The sequence below is a fragment of the Pundamilia nyererei genome, unplaced genomic scaffold (genome assembly GCF_000239375.1).
Source record: "Pundamilia nyererei isolate P.nyererei 1_Seehausen unplaced genomic scaffold, PunNye1.0 scaffold00071, whole genome shotgun sequence".
NCBI lineage: Eukaryota > Metazoa > Chordata > Actinopteri > Cichliformes > Cichlidae > Pundamilia > Pundamilia nyererei.
Window position 1 is genome coordinate 1,720,354 of NW_005187472.1, and position 17,479 is coordinate 1,737,832.

General features: G+C 37.5%; 1 protein-coding gene across 5 annotated transcripts in view; it reads right to left on the reverse strand.

Annotated features, from left to right (window-relative positions):
• The window catches only part of gulp1a (GULP PTB domain containing engulfment adaptor 1a), a 94,195-nt gene extending 84,525 nt beyond the window's left edge, over positions 1–9,670 (reverse strand). For 4 of the 5 annotated variants that reach the window (XM_005736867.1, XM_005736868.1, XM_005736865.1 and 1 more), the window contains exon 1: positions 9,425–9,670. In XM_005736867.1, coding sequence (XP_005736924.1) covers positions 9,425–9,518 — 94 coding nt within the window. In that variant the 5' untranslated portion in view covers positions 9,519–9,670. The remainder of the gene's footprint in view (positions 1–9,424) is intronic. The other variant, XM_013911773.1, reaches the window with a different exon arrangement.
• Positions 9,671–17,479: the final 7,809 nt, after the last annotated feature.

Sequence of the window (17,479 nt, forward strand, 5' to 3'; positions counted from 1 at the left end):
ACACACATATAAATGTCCAAGCTTTCGTCTTATGATAGAGCAACTCTCACTCCTCTACTATATGCTGATTACTGACTCATGGTTGTCTTTCAGACACTCTGGTCCATTATGATAGGTTTCAATGATTTACTTGCCAGATCCTTTTTAAGTGAGATTTAATGTTTAAACAAACTGAAAGATGGAAGTGAGGCTTTCGTGTCTGAGTGGATAACTTATTCTGACGGCAGTATGGTTAAATAATGACTCAACTAAGCTGCCATAGTGGCTTGATCACGCATAGTGCCATAAGAATACAAATATAGTATATGGGGAAGATTTTACACCACCCTATCGTTGTGAACTTGACCACAGACATGCAAACACATTGAACTTTGACTTCCACACAGAACCAAAGCTCATTTCCTGTGAATAAGCTAGCTGTCACGGTGAGGGCGAAAGTGCAAGGAAAAAAAAGTCCAAAAAGTCAAAATTCTGAGAAATGATGGAAAAGATTTTAGCATTCAGTCTGTATGTCTGTTGTGTCTATTTATAGTTACCATCACTATCCAATTTTGATAGCAATAAGCGCTAATTGTGAGAAGCCATGTTTCTCATCCCATTAGCTTATCTCTTACAAAGGAAGAAGCTCATTTATCAGGAAATTACATGGCACAGAGACTTTTATTAATCAAAATGTATAATCTTATCCAAGTCTTGATAAGCAGTCCTCACTGACATTCAGCTGCCTCCAACCTTGCAATGACATGAAAACATTTACAAGCCATGGGTTAACAGCAAAAAGCCAAACAAAAGTAATGACACAGATAAGTATATGAAAAACTAAATGTGTGAATTGTTATGACTAATTTCAGGTTTGCAAGCTGGTTTGGCTTTGCCAATGTCATGCACTAGATTCAGAAAATGCACACAGCATGCAAAACCACACACAGCGCCAAAGATGAAGACCACATTAAATCAAATCAGTGGTTGTAATTCGCCTCAAATCAGAGGAAGGCTAAAGTCACAGTTTGAAAGCAATAATGTAATAAGGCTGACGGGAGTTTTCTTCTCATCAGCTCGCCTGCTCATTTTTCTTTCATCATTAGCTTCCCATGTCTCAGTTGTGATTTACTTGTGAGATCAATCTGACCTATCCCAGAGACAGGCAAAGACATTTCCTCTAAATGTCAATGGGCAACAGATGGGTATGAATACAAAAGCTCTTCTACTTTTTCATTCACCCTTCTCATCTCTTTTAATATTGCAGTGTTTAAAAGGCTACAGCAAGAGATTATAGACACAGACTCTCTTTTTCATAATATTTTCAAGTGACATGTTTAGGATATAAAAGTGCCCTTTTTAAATATTTAATTTAAATGCATATTAAGAGTTGGAACAATCAATCACTGAAATGACTGATTGTTTGAGTATATTTGGTTGTTGCTATTTTCATTTAGAAAGTATACAGATTTTTGTCTCTCGAGTGCAAGGATTTGCTGATTTTTCCCTTTTTTAAATATTGTTCATAAATATCCGCTTTTGCTTGCCCTGCCACATCACTAGATGAAGAAATAGAAAAAAAACCTCCCCTGGCTCTAGAAACTTGCGTTACACAAACAATTAACTGATAAAATAATGAGCAGACGCTTATTCATGGAAATGCTAAATGGTGAATGATTTTATCGATAGGAATTATTTTATTTTTTCTTACCAGCCGTTTAATTATTTGTCATTTATTCAGTTCAGAAAACATCAGGGTCTGATGAGAATTACATTCTACATCACATTTAAAGATATTGTTTAAAAAAAGGAAAGAAAAGGAAAAATTAATTTATCAAATCGTCTTGTGGCCTTCACCTTCGCACGTAGATTGACTTTCCTCTGTTGTCATGGAGATTCTTCTTCTTTTTTTTTTAGTTGAGAAAAATCACAACAATCTCCGGTCTCAATCTACATAAACTCTCCAGGAAATTTACAGTAGGTGGTCTGGAACATATTTTCTCTATATTTATACTCTTCTGAGGTGGTTCTAAAGAACTGAGACCACAGCGTCCAGTAAGAAGGACAAGTTCAGGCGACAAAACGATATCACATCCACCACCTATGCACGCCACTGGTTAATATCAGTTGACTTACTTAATGGTGAACAACATTATGCTGAAATGTATAATATTAGCAGAAATCCAATCATATGTAAGAGTGGTATACAAATGATTATGAAAATTCAAGCTAATATAGCAGCACTGCTGCAGAGTACCTGACATGAATGATTGAATTTGTATGTACAAGGTCTGGGCTTGCTATGGCATTAGATGTTCTATCTGATGAGTTTGCCCATTCATTTCGCTGCACTGGCAGAAAAACCCAAACAAAAATATATGGAAAGTGATTTCTTGTGTCGGGGAGCATAGATCATAAAAGCTCAACTACATAATTGGGAATCACAGTAAAATCCCAAGGATCTGGCTCCAAACCAAGCTTCCACAGAGGACATGTCTGAACAGCTTATGAATTTAATTACTTATGGCACATATTTTTGTAGACCCAATATCATACTTAAAAAGATTAGTGCTAAATGCTTACAGTACTAACCAACCTAATGGGTTACCTCTCAAAATTAAATGCCAACCATGAACAAGTATGTAATTTCTATAGAAAAGAGGCAAGCACGGTGTGAGCTCTTGTTTCTCCCTATAGTATTGCTCTGCTGCCTGCCTTAGTGTCAGCACACTCTCCAGATTGCCACCCAGCATATTTCAATTTTGACCATATGTGCAGCTGACCTTTCAAAGCACTACCTGTGAGAGTGAAGCTCTAGAGAGAGAGAGAGAGAGACCGTTCTACTCATGCTGTGTTTTATAAACCCCATCAGATTATAACACCTTCACAACCTTGGGAAAAGTACTGCACTGGAAAACTGGAAAGCTGCACAATTGAAGGTATGAAATGCTGAAAGGACATCATTGGGAAAGATTTTACCCTAAGACCGTTTTTAACGTGGTATCCAAGGAGAACAAGTAATAAGATGGTTCATTTATCATGCTGAAAGTTTTCATTAGGACCGTCACCTTGTTACATTCACTTATTTGGCAGAATTATTTACCCTTGGCTCATTTGGGGGTTTTTTTAAGGGAGAATATACAACCGCAGTGTGTCGAGACGACACGTTCATGATACGAGTTTTCTACTTTTGTTATTATCTCCCATTTTATTTTTGCAGATTTGTTTTATTGGACATATTTCTGTGACAGTGACCTCTATATCACCACGCGCTGGTATGGATCCAAGCAAACCTAATTAGTTTTAAAACCACAGTGTGCCAAGTAAGTCACAAAACTATTAAGGGTCTGTATTTTGTGCACTATAAGAATATCCATGAATATCCATTGGCTGATTTTGTTCTAGCAAGCATGACTGTATTAACTAAATCTCAGAATTTCACTTAATTTGACACACAAAATGTTTTTCCCCAGAAACAGTCATTTAAAAGCCCACTGTATGAGTGCACATAAGAGGCTCTACTGTTCTAACCTTCACTGCTCCGTTTCTAACTTGTTTTTCTTCATCTTCTTTCTTTTTTTTTTATAGCTATAACTGTTATACTAATGTATCCTATTAACATAATGATCTCTGAAAGTTTGAAAGAAATGCCTCAAAGAAGTAACCATGAAAAGTACCAGGCTAATCGGTTATCTGATCTGACTTTAATCTGTCCATTAGTAATGGCAGGCGAGATATTTAATCCTATACTGATCCTGAAATGTTACAAAGGTCAACATGCAAACTGTTGAATTATTGCTTTGGCTTATTTAAAAAAAAACAAAAAACATATGCTCATTTTTAATTTTATCATCAGAAATGCAATTTCAACATTTATTTAAAGGACTAAAGATGATGTTTCATAACTTTTTGGACTACTTTATATTATTGAGAATGCTTACTATGTTGGATCCTCTGAAATAATTTATGCAGCAGAAAGTGGAACAAACATGTTGTTTTCCACATCAAAGCACTGAAGTATCCATTTTTAAAGTGTTTGGGACTTTAGCTGCATTCTTTGTTTCTTCTCTTTTTAGGTCTTAATATGCTCCCAAAATGACAAATCATTTGAACAACACAAAAGATTCCATTAGCTCCGGGGCAGCCTCTATTAAGTGGAACAACACCAGTATCACCCAAGAAAAGTGAGACAAAAGAAACTTGACACATGTATGGAAAACAGGCAGCACCATTCAAGGTTCATTCAGCTCAGCTCGCTTCCTTTGCAAGAGCTTGTGATTAATTGAGATGTATATGAACTGCTTAGAAGATTCGTTCAATCACAGAGGTGCTGAGACAACAGGCTTTGACACTTCTGAGCATCGACACCTTTGCCAAGCAAGACTGAAATATCAGTTTTCTTGACTTTGGCGAGTCATCGGTGAGGGTTTTGGACCAAGGCACGACGAGGCTGAGAAAACTGAGTCAGTAATAGGAAGAACCTTAATCTTCCTGCCCCATTTTTATTCCAGAGGTAACAGCTGCAATAGTCATAGTGGATGAAAAGTTGTTTGATGTTTCCAACTGCACATGAGGCTGCAGTCACTTCGGCTTTCCAGCAATCTGACAGCAAACTGCTCGAGGTGGAATGATGAACTTGTTGTAATAGAGTTTCTGGCGACAGTGAGGCATTGAGAGCACAGGCTGATAGTAATGATGATATCAGTCACTGTGCAAGCGTGAACTGATAGATAAACGTGTCTGCTGAACGTTCTGAAGGCAGGCAGACAGTGGCGAGCACGAGCGCTGTCAACATTACAGGAGCATATGCAGATTTTACTCAACTACCTAATGTTCCGACATGCAGCCTCCAAGGTCGCCAATCAGTGTGTTAATATCGTGCTGCATTTTGCAGTGATGTGTCATCTTAAAGTGTCATAAACAGAGAAACCAGAGGACAACACACATACAGTAAGGAGGCTGAGGTCAGTGTGACAAATGGTTGATGGTTGCTGCTTGACTACTTCAAGAAAAAAACCTGTGCACCACTTCTAATTTTCACAAAAATAAAAAATAAAAATATTAATATATTACATATAGCATTAAATCATGGGACCATCATCTAGCATTATTTTTATATTATATTTTATATATTTATATTATTTTTTTATCATGAATTGTCAAAAATTCAAAGCAAACCTTGTATATTCAAGGAGAGGAAGAAACATTTGTGTTTTTTGCTATATTTTACCTGAAAATAAATCAACAATAACAACATAATTGTTAATTTTCTGTGAATGGACAAGTTGATCAAAGAACTATCCATTTCTGCTCTTTTTAGGCTTCAGGAACACACACAAGCAGAGACACCAGCTCAACCTGCACAGCCTGCGTATCCAAGGCTGCTCTTTAAGCTGTCATCCACTACCTACACTGATAATAAGTCTTCTCAGGATATCTCTGATTCAGCTCAGCGGGTGACCAATTGGGCTCAGCAAATACACAAAACAATTTCCAAGTGGAAATTCTGCTACAGATAACCTGAACCCTATTTGGTTAAATGCTTGCCAGCATTAAATGCAAAGATGCATTTAAACCTCTGAATGTTTTGCATGTAATTTCCATTCAAAACACCCCCACCCACTTCCCATCTGCATTTAATTTGGTCAAGTCTGAACTCACTGATGTCACACAAGACCACTGGAACTGAGAGAGCGAAATGAATACCGAGGATAAACAGTTTTAATTAATTTAGAAGCAATATAAATTACTGTGCATAGAGCAGAACTTCAATATTATATATTCATATCATATCAGCTTTAGATACATTTAGATTTTATTCAGAACTAAAAGCTAATTAGGTTGATTCTCTATTTCCATAAAAAACCCTGTGTGAAATGCAAATACAAACAGAAAGCAATGATTTGCGCTTCTCATAAACCCATATAGTATTCACAGCAGTACACAGAAAATATATCAAATGTTTAAACTGAGACATTTTACTAGTTCATAAAAAGTATTAGCTCATTCTGAATTTGATGGCAGCAGTACGTCTCAAAAAAGTTGGGACAACAAAAAGCTGGAAAGGTAAGTGGTACTAAAAAGGAAACAGCTGAAGGAACATTTTCAACTAATTTGGTTAATTGGCAGCGGGAGTGTAAGATGGGCAAATGGGTTTCAAATGAGCATCTTAGAGAGAGCCTCTCTGAAGTAAAGATAGCCAGAGTCCATCTATCTGCAAAAACCTGTCTACAAATTGTAAAACAATTTAAGAATAATGTTCCTGCATATAAAACTGTGCAGATATCTCATCATCTACAGTACATAATATCATTAAAAGTTCCAGAGAATCTGGAGAAATCTCTGTGCGCTAGAGATGAAGCAGAACATATTGGATGCCTTTGATCTTCAGGCCTGCAGGTGGCACTGCATGAAAAACAGACACAATTCTGTCATGAAAATCTTTGCCATATGCTCAGGAACATTTCTAGTAATCACTCTGTAAAAACAGCTCACAAATGCAGGCGCTCTGTGTGCAACAAAGAACCCATATGTAAAGATCCAGAAATGCAGCCAGCTTCTTTGGACAAAAGTTCAATTAAAATGGACTGAGGCAAAGTGGAAAACTGTTCTGCGGTCAGACTAATGGAAATTTTAAATCTTCTTGGAAAATGTGGACACTGCATTCTCTGGACTAAAGAAGACAGACACCATCCAGATCAATTAGAGAACATTAGAGCCTCTGGATTTGGCAGCCTGCACAGCACGATCAAGACCTTCAACGGCGAGAGGAATGTACAGGATTTGGAGCATCATATATTCCCATCCAGAGGACATCTTTTTCAGAGAAGGCCTTGCAAACTTTGGTAAGACAATGATAAACTGCATATTACATCTATTACAGTAACATGACTTCCTAGCCAGAGTCTGGCTGCTGAACCAACTGAAACATTTGATGAATCATGAAATAAAAAAAAATACAGCAAAGCAGACTTCCTGCATCAGACTGGTGTTTAAAGAAGAGATAAACATGACCCCGTTCCAACTCGTGAGACTTATTGCAATCAAACTCATAGCAAAACATAAAATAAAATTAGCTAAAATAAGCCAATTTCAATGGAAACTAAGGAAAAGATTTCCTGTTCCAATGCATAACTTGGACCAAACTCTCCACAATGTCAAACTCATGACGGTAGAGCTTCTGGACACGTGAGTCACATGCAAGCCTTTTTTCTATCTGATTCCACAGCAGTCTTCAGTCTCGGATAATAATACAGTTGAAGGTAAATATGCAGTCAGGTATAATTGATCAGGAATCAATAAAGAATACGACTTACAATATATGAAGATAATAGAGGTACTATCAGCAGTAGCTTATCTATCTTAACCGCAATCTCAGTAAGTCAGTTTCACTCCCAAGTGCATCATCCAGCACACATGCTCACAACACACACAAAAATTGAGAGAAATTAACACTTCCTAGACTATTTAATCAAAGCATGTTATTATTCCTTAGTTGCTGACAATATACAGAGTACCAATGGGATGCAAAACAAATGGCACTTGTCTGTCTTTGACTATAACAACACACGACATGCCTAACTAGGACATGTACTGACTATGCCAAAAGCCTGTAAACGAGAGTGAGGACTGAGGGGAAAAACAGCTCCGGGTTCAAAGGTTTAGCAATCACTGAATAACTGCAGGGACCAGAAATGGACTCAAAAATATACCCCTTCTGATGTCCGTGTAGTCTCCTCATATGCTATTTAAAAATATCTCATGTTGTTTTGTTTGTTATATATTCATTCAAATGTGTTTTTAAGGCATGTTGTTGAAGACTTTTATTGCATCTTAAATCTGTACCTCCCCCAATATCAGCAGCAGTTTCAAAGTCACTATTGGGCTCTAAAATCAATCAAGCATACAGTTTAAAGCCCCTGTATTTTATGAAACTACCCCCCACCCCCCACACACACAAAAGACAATATCACACTGCTGAAAAATATCAACAACAGTCTTTATGATTGTGCTGAGAGCAAAAGTTCCCCTAACAGAGTAAATCACAGGCTGCCAAAAACAACCAATGCCAAGACTACCAAAGGCCAGTAAGACGCTGTCATTTATTAATTAACATGACCTTTATTTTACTAAGACCTCGATGCCCACATTGTTCTTGACTTACTCCGGGCCGAGACACTGCAGCCCCGAATGGCTGTTTGTACAACCCTCAAGGCTACTTCATAGAGATTTTTACTGCATACAATATGACATGCTTGACAGAAGCTATTTAGTAACTACTACCAGTCACAGAAGGAAAAAACAATAATAACCCAGAGCTCATTCAGCTGCTGTTATACCATGAGTCTGTCAAGGGTCGAAACTCAAGATTGAACATTGAAAATTTGTGAAATCATGCTGATCTCAACAAGTCTTCCCAAAATCTCTATTTCGCCACAATGGGAACCAGTGACTCTTCAGCCATAAAATGAACACTATGTGGCAGAAACCAGAAGTACTAGAATACGCAGAGACAGCACTATAAGTCCTCATAGTAATGGGCACATGATCTCTCCACAAATTAGGGTCCACTACTTAAGTCAGTGATGTCTGGTAGCACACAATGGCAAGCTATTTACAAAGTTATTAACATCGCCAATCCCCTGCTGTCATCTTCTGCTGAAATGGTTATCTAGGCAGGGTATGATGAAAGCTAAAAGCCATTTCATATGCCTTCGCAGACTATGGAGGTAGATCAATGTGCCTCTTCTCACTGAGAAAATAATAAGGCGATGCATTACACACAATCACACACGACCTCATACTCAGTACAAAGGCACGCACACAGCGAAAGCGACGAAGTCTGAAATGGCAGAAAATGTGATGTTTGAAGTAGACATTTATTGGTGTATCCCAGCTGCAAGTGTATCCCCCTGTGTGTGCCTCCAATGTTAAATACAATGATCCAAAATAACGTCACTGCAAATGCAAATGAGAGCGACTTTTTTTTCTCCCCCTCTTCCTTTTATTTGAAAAGCGTCAATGAGATGCGGGGAAACGAGCAAATATCCACTACCACTAACTTTAAAGTGGCGGAAGACGCGGAAAAAAATCATGAATAAAGATTTTTGAGTGAAAATGTTTGAGGCAAACTCGACGGAGCTCAGTCCACCTTGCACGGACTTGCGCAACAAAGTTTCCCGTTAGGAGTTAAGGGAGAAATGAATTCGGGAACAACGATACCTGCCTCCTCCCAAAACTCTGAATTAAAGAAAACAAACAAACATATTATAAACAGCTCAACGCAACTGTGTCAACTTCGTCTTGGTGGCAAACAGCATATCGCACAGGCGCAAGAGTGCAAACGATACACAAAACATTCCCAGCACAGGCGAGAAACTCGATGGTGAACTCCAAACAGCAGGCTCGGTGCTCGGGAAACGGAACGCAGAGCGGCCGTACTTACACTGGAACCACAAAGTAGTGCGAGCAGTCCCGCAGAAAACAAGTCCACGATCCTCGGCGCTGCGCGGTCCGAGCTCCACATCCAGCAGGCTCATTCCCTCCTCTCCTCCTCCTCCTCAGCTCGCCTCTACAGCTGCTGGATAAGTTTGCTGACGTCAACAAGCACTCAGTCTCAGCCGCCAAAGCTCTTTGGTGGAATAATACATGGAAAAGGAGGGGAAAGACGCGACCGGAAAGACCCGGGGAGGCAGCCATGTACGTTAGAGGTTGCTCATGCGAGACAAAAAAATATACAAACAAGCCAGAAAATTTCACCACTTGTTATTATTTAAAATATATATATAATGTAATGAAGTAGAGTTTAATAAATGCTCAAAGCGTTAGTACTGCTAAATAAATACATCACTTTACCACTACTAATGTGCTCCAGTTAAGTGGCTTTACTTTTGGTGAGCAATTTGACTTTACTCACCAAAGTAAAGTCAAAATAAATAATTTAACCTATCAGCATTTACTTATCTCTAGTTGCTAGTTTTGACCATATAGAACACAAGTTGGATGTGTATGTGCAGCCTCTGGGTCTGAAATGTGCAACCAATAGGAAAGCGTCTTAACCCTGCATTCTTTTTGATAGACACCAGGGGGCGATAGCTATGGTTGCTAATAGTATGGGAAGATGGCACTCATACTAGAGCTTAGAAACACTTTCCTGGTGAGTTTATGGGATCTGTTTGACATTTCTGAAAATGTTGTTTTTATCCCTTAGTTTCATAAAACGATGGACTCATGGGTCATTGGCTCAGGTGACAGCTCGGGTTTGGAGACTAAGGTTGAGATGGTTTGGCATGTCTATCTTGGAGAGAGTTTAATATTGAGCTGTCACCAGGAAGAAAAGAGGAAGACCTCAGAGGGGGTTCCAGGATCTAGTGAAGGAGGACAGGTTGGTGTGACAGAGGATGATGCTAGAAAAAGGGTGAGAAGATTCACTGTGATGTCACTGTCTGAAATCAAATGTTTCTGACTTGCTATTAGACCAAAATTTCTGCCTCCTAGTATACAGCGAATTATCACATTTAGCTTTGCTGTTTGCACTCATGGCTGGCTGCTCATAACTTCATGCTGTCAAGAAATTGGCTAGCTAGTTTGACCAAAACTCAAATGAGCAAGTCAGTTTTTTAAGGAGCTTACTATTACAAGAACACATTTAGCTAACTTCTTTTTATTGTTTTTATGCTAATCTCTGCTGTATTGCTATTTTAAAGCTAAACCATTGCTAGCTAACTAATGACAAATTTAGACTGCATTTTTTTTTCTGTGGCAAATCTGGAATCTTTGTGCCAAGAATAAAGATGATGATGTATCAGCATAAGATTAGTAAATATATTACATAATAATTTACCTCTCAATTAAAAGTAAATTACTTGTTCATTAGCAAACTACAGATTGAAAATATGTTTAGTAAAATATATACCAATATTCTTAAGGTTCATGATCAGTAATCACCATGTGATAATATATACTTAACTCATTCACTGCCATTGACGTCTATAGCCGTCAATTGCAGTGAATGAGTCAATGGGTTTAACTCATTCACTGCCAATGGCTGGCAGTGAATGAGTTAATTTATCCCAAAAGTTGTACAACCTCTAAAATAATTAGATAATCATTATCATTAAAATGATAATGTTCAACAGATACAGTGGAGAAGCCTGCTGCTCTTCTTTTCATCTTTTAAGTATGATGTGAAAATGTGATCATCATTATGAGCAGGGTGCATTTTTGCATTTTGACTCATTTGACATGAAGTATTATATGTTTTGCACTAAATTAAATTACTTCTATTCAAAAAATGTAAATGCCCCAAAAATGTTTTTTGTTTATAAAGCTAATTTCAGTATAGTTAATAAGCAACCAAAATTTAAAAAATCTGAAAATGTTATGTGTGTCATATTGTAGTACTATGAGAAACATTAACAGGAATTTAGAACGTCTCTATTGTATAATTGATTTTTTTCCTTCAGCAGAGAGATTTAAAAAGACAGCTATACACAGCTTACAAATCCAAGGTCCGGCCTTGATGATAAATTTTAAAGGGGCAAAGTCTTTGCTGTGTCTCGGTGTCATTATTTCTAGTTGCTACTACACAGTCCTATTTTCAATTATACTTCAAATGTGCTTTCCAGGTAATCTACTTATCGAGGAGACGATAAAGTTGGAGAAAGGTTACAATGAACAGAGTTTTCCTTTTTTATGTCAAGGGTAAGCAAGCCCAAAATGTGAGGGATCCATAAATGGGCTCGCTAGATTCGAAACAGACCTTTTCATGATGGTAGAAAAGTAGTTGCAACAATACAAAGCCCATTACACAAATCAAGAAAGACACTCCAACAAAATGGCAGGAAGACACAAGGGGGACTGAAACACACTCAGACAAAGGACAAAGAAAAACTGGAGCTACATAAACCGGCACACACAGGTAACCAAGGGAAGTCGACACATCAGAGTAATAACAGCTAAAACTAATAAGACAAAAGACAAAGTCAAACTGGACAAAGTCAAACCAACAGCGAAGTATGAAAACAATTTAACTCTACTGACAACAAGTGGAATGAGAACTAGCCCCGTCTCTGACTGTGACCTGTAAGTGAGAAGTTATAAGCTGTTTCTGTTCAACAAACTCATTTGTCATCAAGTGTCAAGAAATAAATACTGCAAGGAAGAAGAAATGAGTCATTTCCTGGATGTTGTGCTGATTAAGTCATTATTTTGTGGTCTTCCTGATCCAAATTAAAGCCCCGCCTTTTTACCAGAGGTGCGGCCCAACTTAGAAGAACTTAGTGCATCTTGATCCAGATCTGTATCTAGAAATGTTGTACTTTACAAGTGCAAACTTTGATGTTTTGCATCGTGTTTTCACAAATACACATCAAACTGAAATAAGAGAAATGTCTCAATGAAATACTGCTGATCCATAGACTGAGTTCATGCAGATGTACTGAGATTTTTCACATTGGCAGAGGTATGAAGTCTTGGGCTGCCCTTGATTTATGTAATCCATTCATCCATCCATCTATCAGTCATCCTGGCTATTTTCAACCAGGATTAGCTGACAGTGAGTAACAAGAGGGATCTTAGACAGGTCACCAGTTCATTAATCTATACGGTGGCTACACAGAAAAAACGTTTTGGGTTTGAAACTGCTTCTAGGCTTGAATCTTGCTGTGAGATGTTACTGTGTTCTTCATGCACCTGTTTAGGTTCTTTGTGGGTACTCCAGCTCCCATTTACTGCCCAAAGGCATGTGCATAAGAGTAACTACATTAGAAAAAGGTGTAGGTGTTAAAAGTCAGCGGTTGTAGAAAAATAAATGAAATTCTAGAGGTGTGAAGAAAGTTTTACTTTAATTCGTGTGTCAGAAGATACTGTTGCAGAATCTTTATATGATAAATAGAGCTGAGATGAGAAAAAGCCGAGCAAAGTTTGCAGAAATGTTGCCAGATGTAGTTTTACCTGCATACATACATATTGTAAATAAATAATAGGTTCATTAATTAAGCTCAAACAAACAGATCGTTTAATTGCTTGATATGTTTTCTAAATAAGAAGTCAGTAATAGCTGACAGCTGCTGACTTCCTTTAAATATCAGTGAGACTTCACAGTACTTATAAATCCATTCACTAAAAAAAATCTTTTCAGAACAAAATCCAAACAGGTCACTGAATATCCATGCTGACAGGGAGATGAGCTTTGCACAGTCAGATGTGTGCTCTTGTTTAATGCATTTACAATGACATTAAGTTTATTTCACGGCAGCCCAAGTCTGGCTTAGATATTTCACAGAGGATTAAAGAGTCTGCTCTCAAGAGAACTGGCAGACAGTCAGCTTCAAACGACTTTGCCTCATCTACAGTTTGCTAAAAATGTATCAATATCACTGGAGAATCACCGCAGCTACTATCAGAGTATTTATAGTCTGTCCCTCTCTGAGCAACTTTACACACTGTTTTGATGACATTGCAAATGTAGTGTGTGCCTCCAGATTTCTTTGGACAAACACTGCTTCCCTCAGTGATGGATTAAGGTGTCCAAGATGATAAATAATATGAATATCTGATTTTTACGCTGGAGAACCTTCTTTTGTTTTCTCATCTCATATAATTTCCCATGTTAAATATTGCCTCTCTTCAGTCTGGCTTCAATCCACAGTAATAACACAAATATGTCCCTTAGCAATAACCCTCAGTGCAAATAATGTTTAAATGTCCTAAATTTCAAGCAGTGGCAACATTTTTCCAATGAGATGAACAGAAAGATAAGAGACAATCCTGGTGAAATTCCACTTTTTTCTTGTCGTCAGTGATAATGAATGAAAACATTAAAACAATAAAAACAATAAAATGTTTCTGGATGAGGCTGGAAACTCCCAGACATACGTAAACACATTTAGGTAGTTATTTTGGAGCATTATCAAAACTAAAAGATTTTTTTTTTTTACTTCGACCTTAAGCAAGGGTTTAAAAAAGTTTCCTCCCCTGGAAGTTTTACTTTTATCACCATCTTTAAAGTTGTGGCATTCCCCCATAAATTTTCATTCAGGCTTCTTTGAGTGTCCATGATCACCATAATTCTCCCATAATGTGTCTGCCTAAACCAATTTAAAAACAGATCTGGTGAAGAAGTATTTTATGGAGCTAAAGCCTGATTTAGAGCCCTCATAGAGCTCCATTCTCACCGAAAAACGATTAAAAACACATCAGTGGGTTCCACTGTGGCACTATTTGTCATGTTCCTTCATTATGATGAACATGGGCACTGTGGTTTGTTTTGAGTCAGTCTTACATATGTCCTGATGCTTTAAATGCTCAACAGACTATCTAATGTGTGCTAATCCATCACTGGAAATAAGCCCCAGCTGATTCACTATTTACTTCTGTTTGAGTAATGTTTGCTGGAAAACTACTTTTCTTAGCTGCTCTGCGAAATTAAAAAAAAAACAACTATTTGTAATCTTCTTTTTTTTCCTTCTTTTTTTGATTAGTGGAGGTAGAAGCTTTTTTAATACTGCAAATCATAATTTTGTCTCTCTGATCTTTAAAAAAATAAAAGAAAACCCTGTTAAAATATTTCCACAGACAAAGTTTTTATCACAAGTTCATTGAACTTTTTCAATATTTAATTAGGAACACCATATTTCCCATATTTCTAAACAAGTGCTTTGAGAATCTATTAACATAGCCATTAAAAAGCACTTATAATGCTACACTCACTACAATAAGCAGGGCCTGCATTGCTAATGGATATTGTTGGAAAGAAAAAACAAAATATCTTCTATCCTAGCAATTCACATTCAGCATGAGGATTCTGCAAATTTTATTGTGTAATGTTATGAATAAAAATGGCATTTAAGGAGCATTTTTGTTTGTTTGCTTGTTAAGTTACTTACAGAAACTTATAAATCATTCAAGCTTAAAGAGACTTTTAGTAGACTTTTGTGTCTACACATAACAAACACTTTTGCACATGACCAATTTTAAAATGTGTCTTTGGCACTACAGCATCCCATCTCAAAAATACACCATTTGTTCCCATTTCTTTAGTTGAAGCGACAATAAAATACCAACGATAACACAGTTTGACAGGCATGAAAAAGTATTTTTGCACCAACAAGGTGATTCAGAGCTTTTAGCTGGAAACTTGGCGTATCTCGGCACGGCGTGCAGTGTGTCCTTAAACAATTGGGGACCAGTGAAGGACAAAAGAAGTGGCAGACCTAAAAACTATGAAAGAAAAAACAACAATTTGAACGTCATGTCCTTAAGAAATAGAAAAAAACTCTAGCCAAAGCCTGACAAAGGACTAAAGAGAAGCATCTGGCCCTTGAAATGATCTATCCTCTGTTCAACAAAGCCTCATCAGAAGTGGTCTCAGTGGAAGCATGGCAGACAAGAAGCCATTCTCAAGTAAGGGAAACAGGGAAAAGAGGCTTAGGTATGTAAATATACAAGAACTGTACTGAAAATCGGAGCTAACAGGACTTAAAGAATGATCCAAAATAGACTTTTGGTTTAGACTGCCATCAATATGTAGTTAAGCCAAGAGTTTTGGAGATAATGTTCAAAATTGACTGAAATGCATTAAAGTGACACCAGGTTTTATATAACATGCAATACCATCTGAAAAACACCTGATTAGCAATGACTTCATTTTTGTGGATTGAAGCAGTGTGGGATCATCTTAGAAAAGCAGCCAACATCCAAAAAAGAGCCTGGTTTTGCCATGTAATGCTTTTCCATTTTTGTTTGCTTGTGTTTTAATAAATCCCTCCACCTACACCCCATTTTCTCTGCAAATGATTAAGAAACGTGGCGTGGATCAAGACTTTTGCACAAGACCCCTGCAGAGTCCTGTGTGATGATCTGCTATCAAAGTCTTATTTAATATTTACTTTTAGTTACCGTATAAATAAAGCATGCTAATTTATATACTAATAATTTCTGTAGGGCTGCGTTGGATAACAAGCCTTAGTGCTTCCTGGTGCCTTTGATCAAGTGACTGAATTTTATACAGATTCAAAGTTCTGTCCTCATTTCCATACGGAGAGCAATGTAGAAAAAGATTGGATTTTTCTTCTGAGATATAACAAACTTGTTGTTTTTTTAACTCATCTGTGTTTTTGGTCACATTTGGCCAAAACATCACGCTTGAGCGTAATCGAGAAGAAAAATAAAAAAACCTTGAGCTGGGCAAATACCCCCCAAATTTATACAAGGCCACATTAACTATGTAAACTTTGTACCCAGGTTATTTGTCCGTGTTAAAGTCTCCAGCACTCATGGCCAATGTAATTTACTGCTGAAAATGTACTGATATAGAAAAACCCATGTTGCTGATTTAGAGAGCAAAGGTATAAACAGCATCATCCACTTTCTCTCAATTTACTGCTCTTTTTGTCAGCTCGCCTCCCTGTTTCAAAGCGCACAGAACAAAAAAATATGCCTTTTCAAAAGAGCTCCCTGCATTAGAAATGCTGTCTCCTTTGTATAATGCCTAAGCCTGCTGATTTGAACTCCAAGCTCAACCCTTCCCATTGATTGTTTCTGAATTGTTTTAGCGTATTGTCAGAACCGGAGCTATTTTCAGGCAACTATTAGAAATGTAAACCACCTCTACCCTGTGGATTCATATATAGAAACCTTTCCATTTTTTAAAATTTTTTTTTTTTATTTTGCAGTGATTTATGCAACAGCAGCTTGCTTTCGGTTGCCTTCATTTGATATTGCTATTTCCAGTAACCTCCTCACTCCATCAAAAAGGGAGTCTTACCAAACAAAAAAAATATTCCTCGTCAACAAGCCAGAGCTATCCATTACCACCTGGTAAGATGAGGCTTTGCATTAACAGCAGAGCTAAAGACAGATCTTCATATCCATCATCGTTACAGCTCATCAGCACAGCCGTCAGAGAAGATCACCATTGAAATGATTAATGAAAAAAGGCCCATAAGCAGAGAAGTGCCACGTGTTTCTTTCAATGCTCTTTAAGCAGAGATAATAAGAGAAGGATAGTCTGCTTTGGGAATTAAACTGTGAAAATGAGACCCGTAATTGGCAATATCCTCAACATCAGCTACTGCGAGTTTTCCTTTTATGGCTTCTATCTGGGATGTTGGTTCTATTTCTGACTTGCAGTGTTGCACTACTTCAGAGACAATTTCAAAGTATTTTTTGAGTCCTCCACAGTTTTTCTCTTAGTTCTGCGAGTAATAGTAATAGTGCACAGGTGAATGTGTGCCATTTAAAGATGTTAAAATACAGATCAACCAACTTCGAAATCAGTTGCTCTGTGATCTGCTGCAGCAATAATGGGATTCGATATCCATTCAGCTGCAAGGCAAGTTTTTTTTCTTTCCCCCAGAGGCAGAGCGTTTGCCCTGTACATCCGATCTCAGAAGAAGATGAGAATATTGATGTCACATAAAGCACCCATTAGGGAACTGTGCTTTGGCAGTCTTTACCCGCTTTGTGTGATATTATTGTCTAAAAATTTCACCATGAT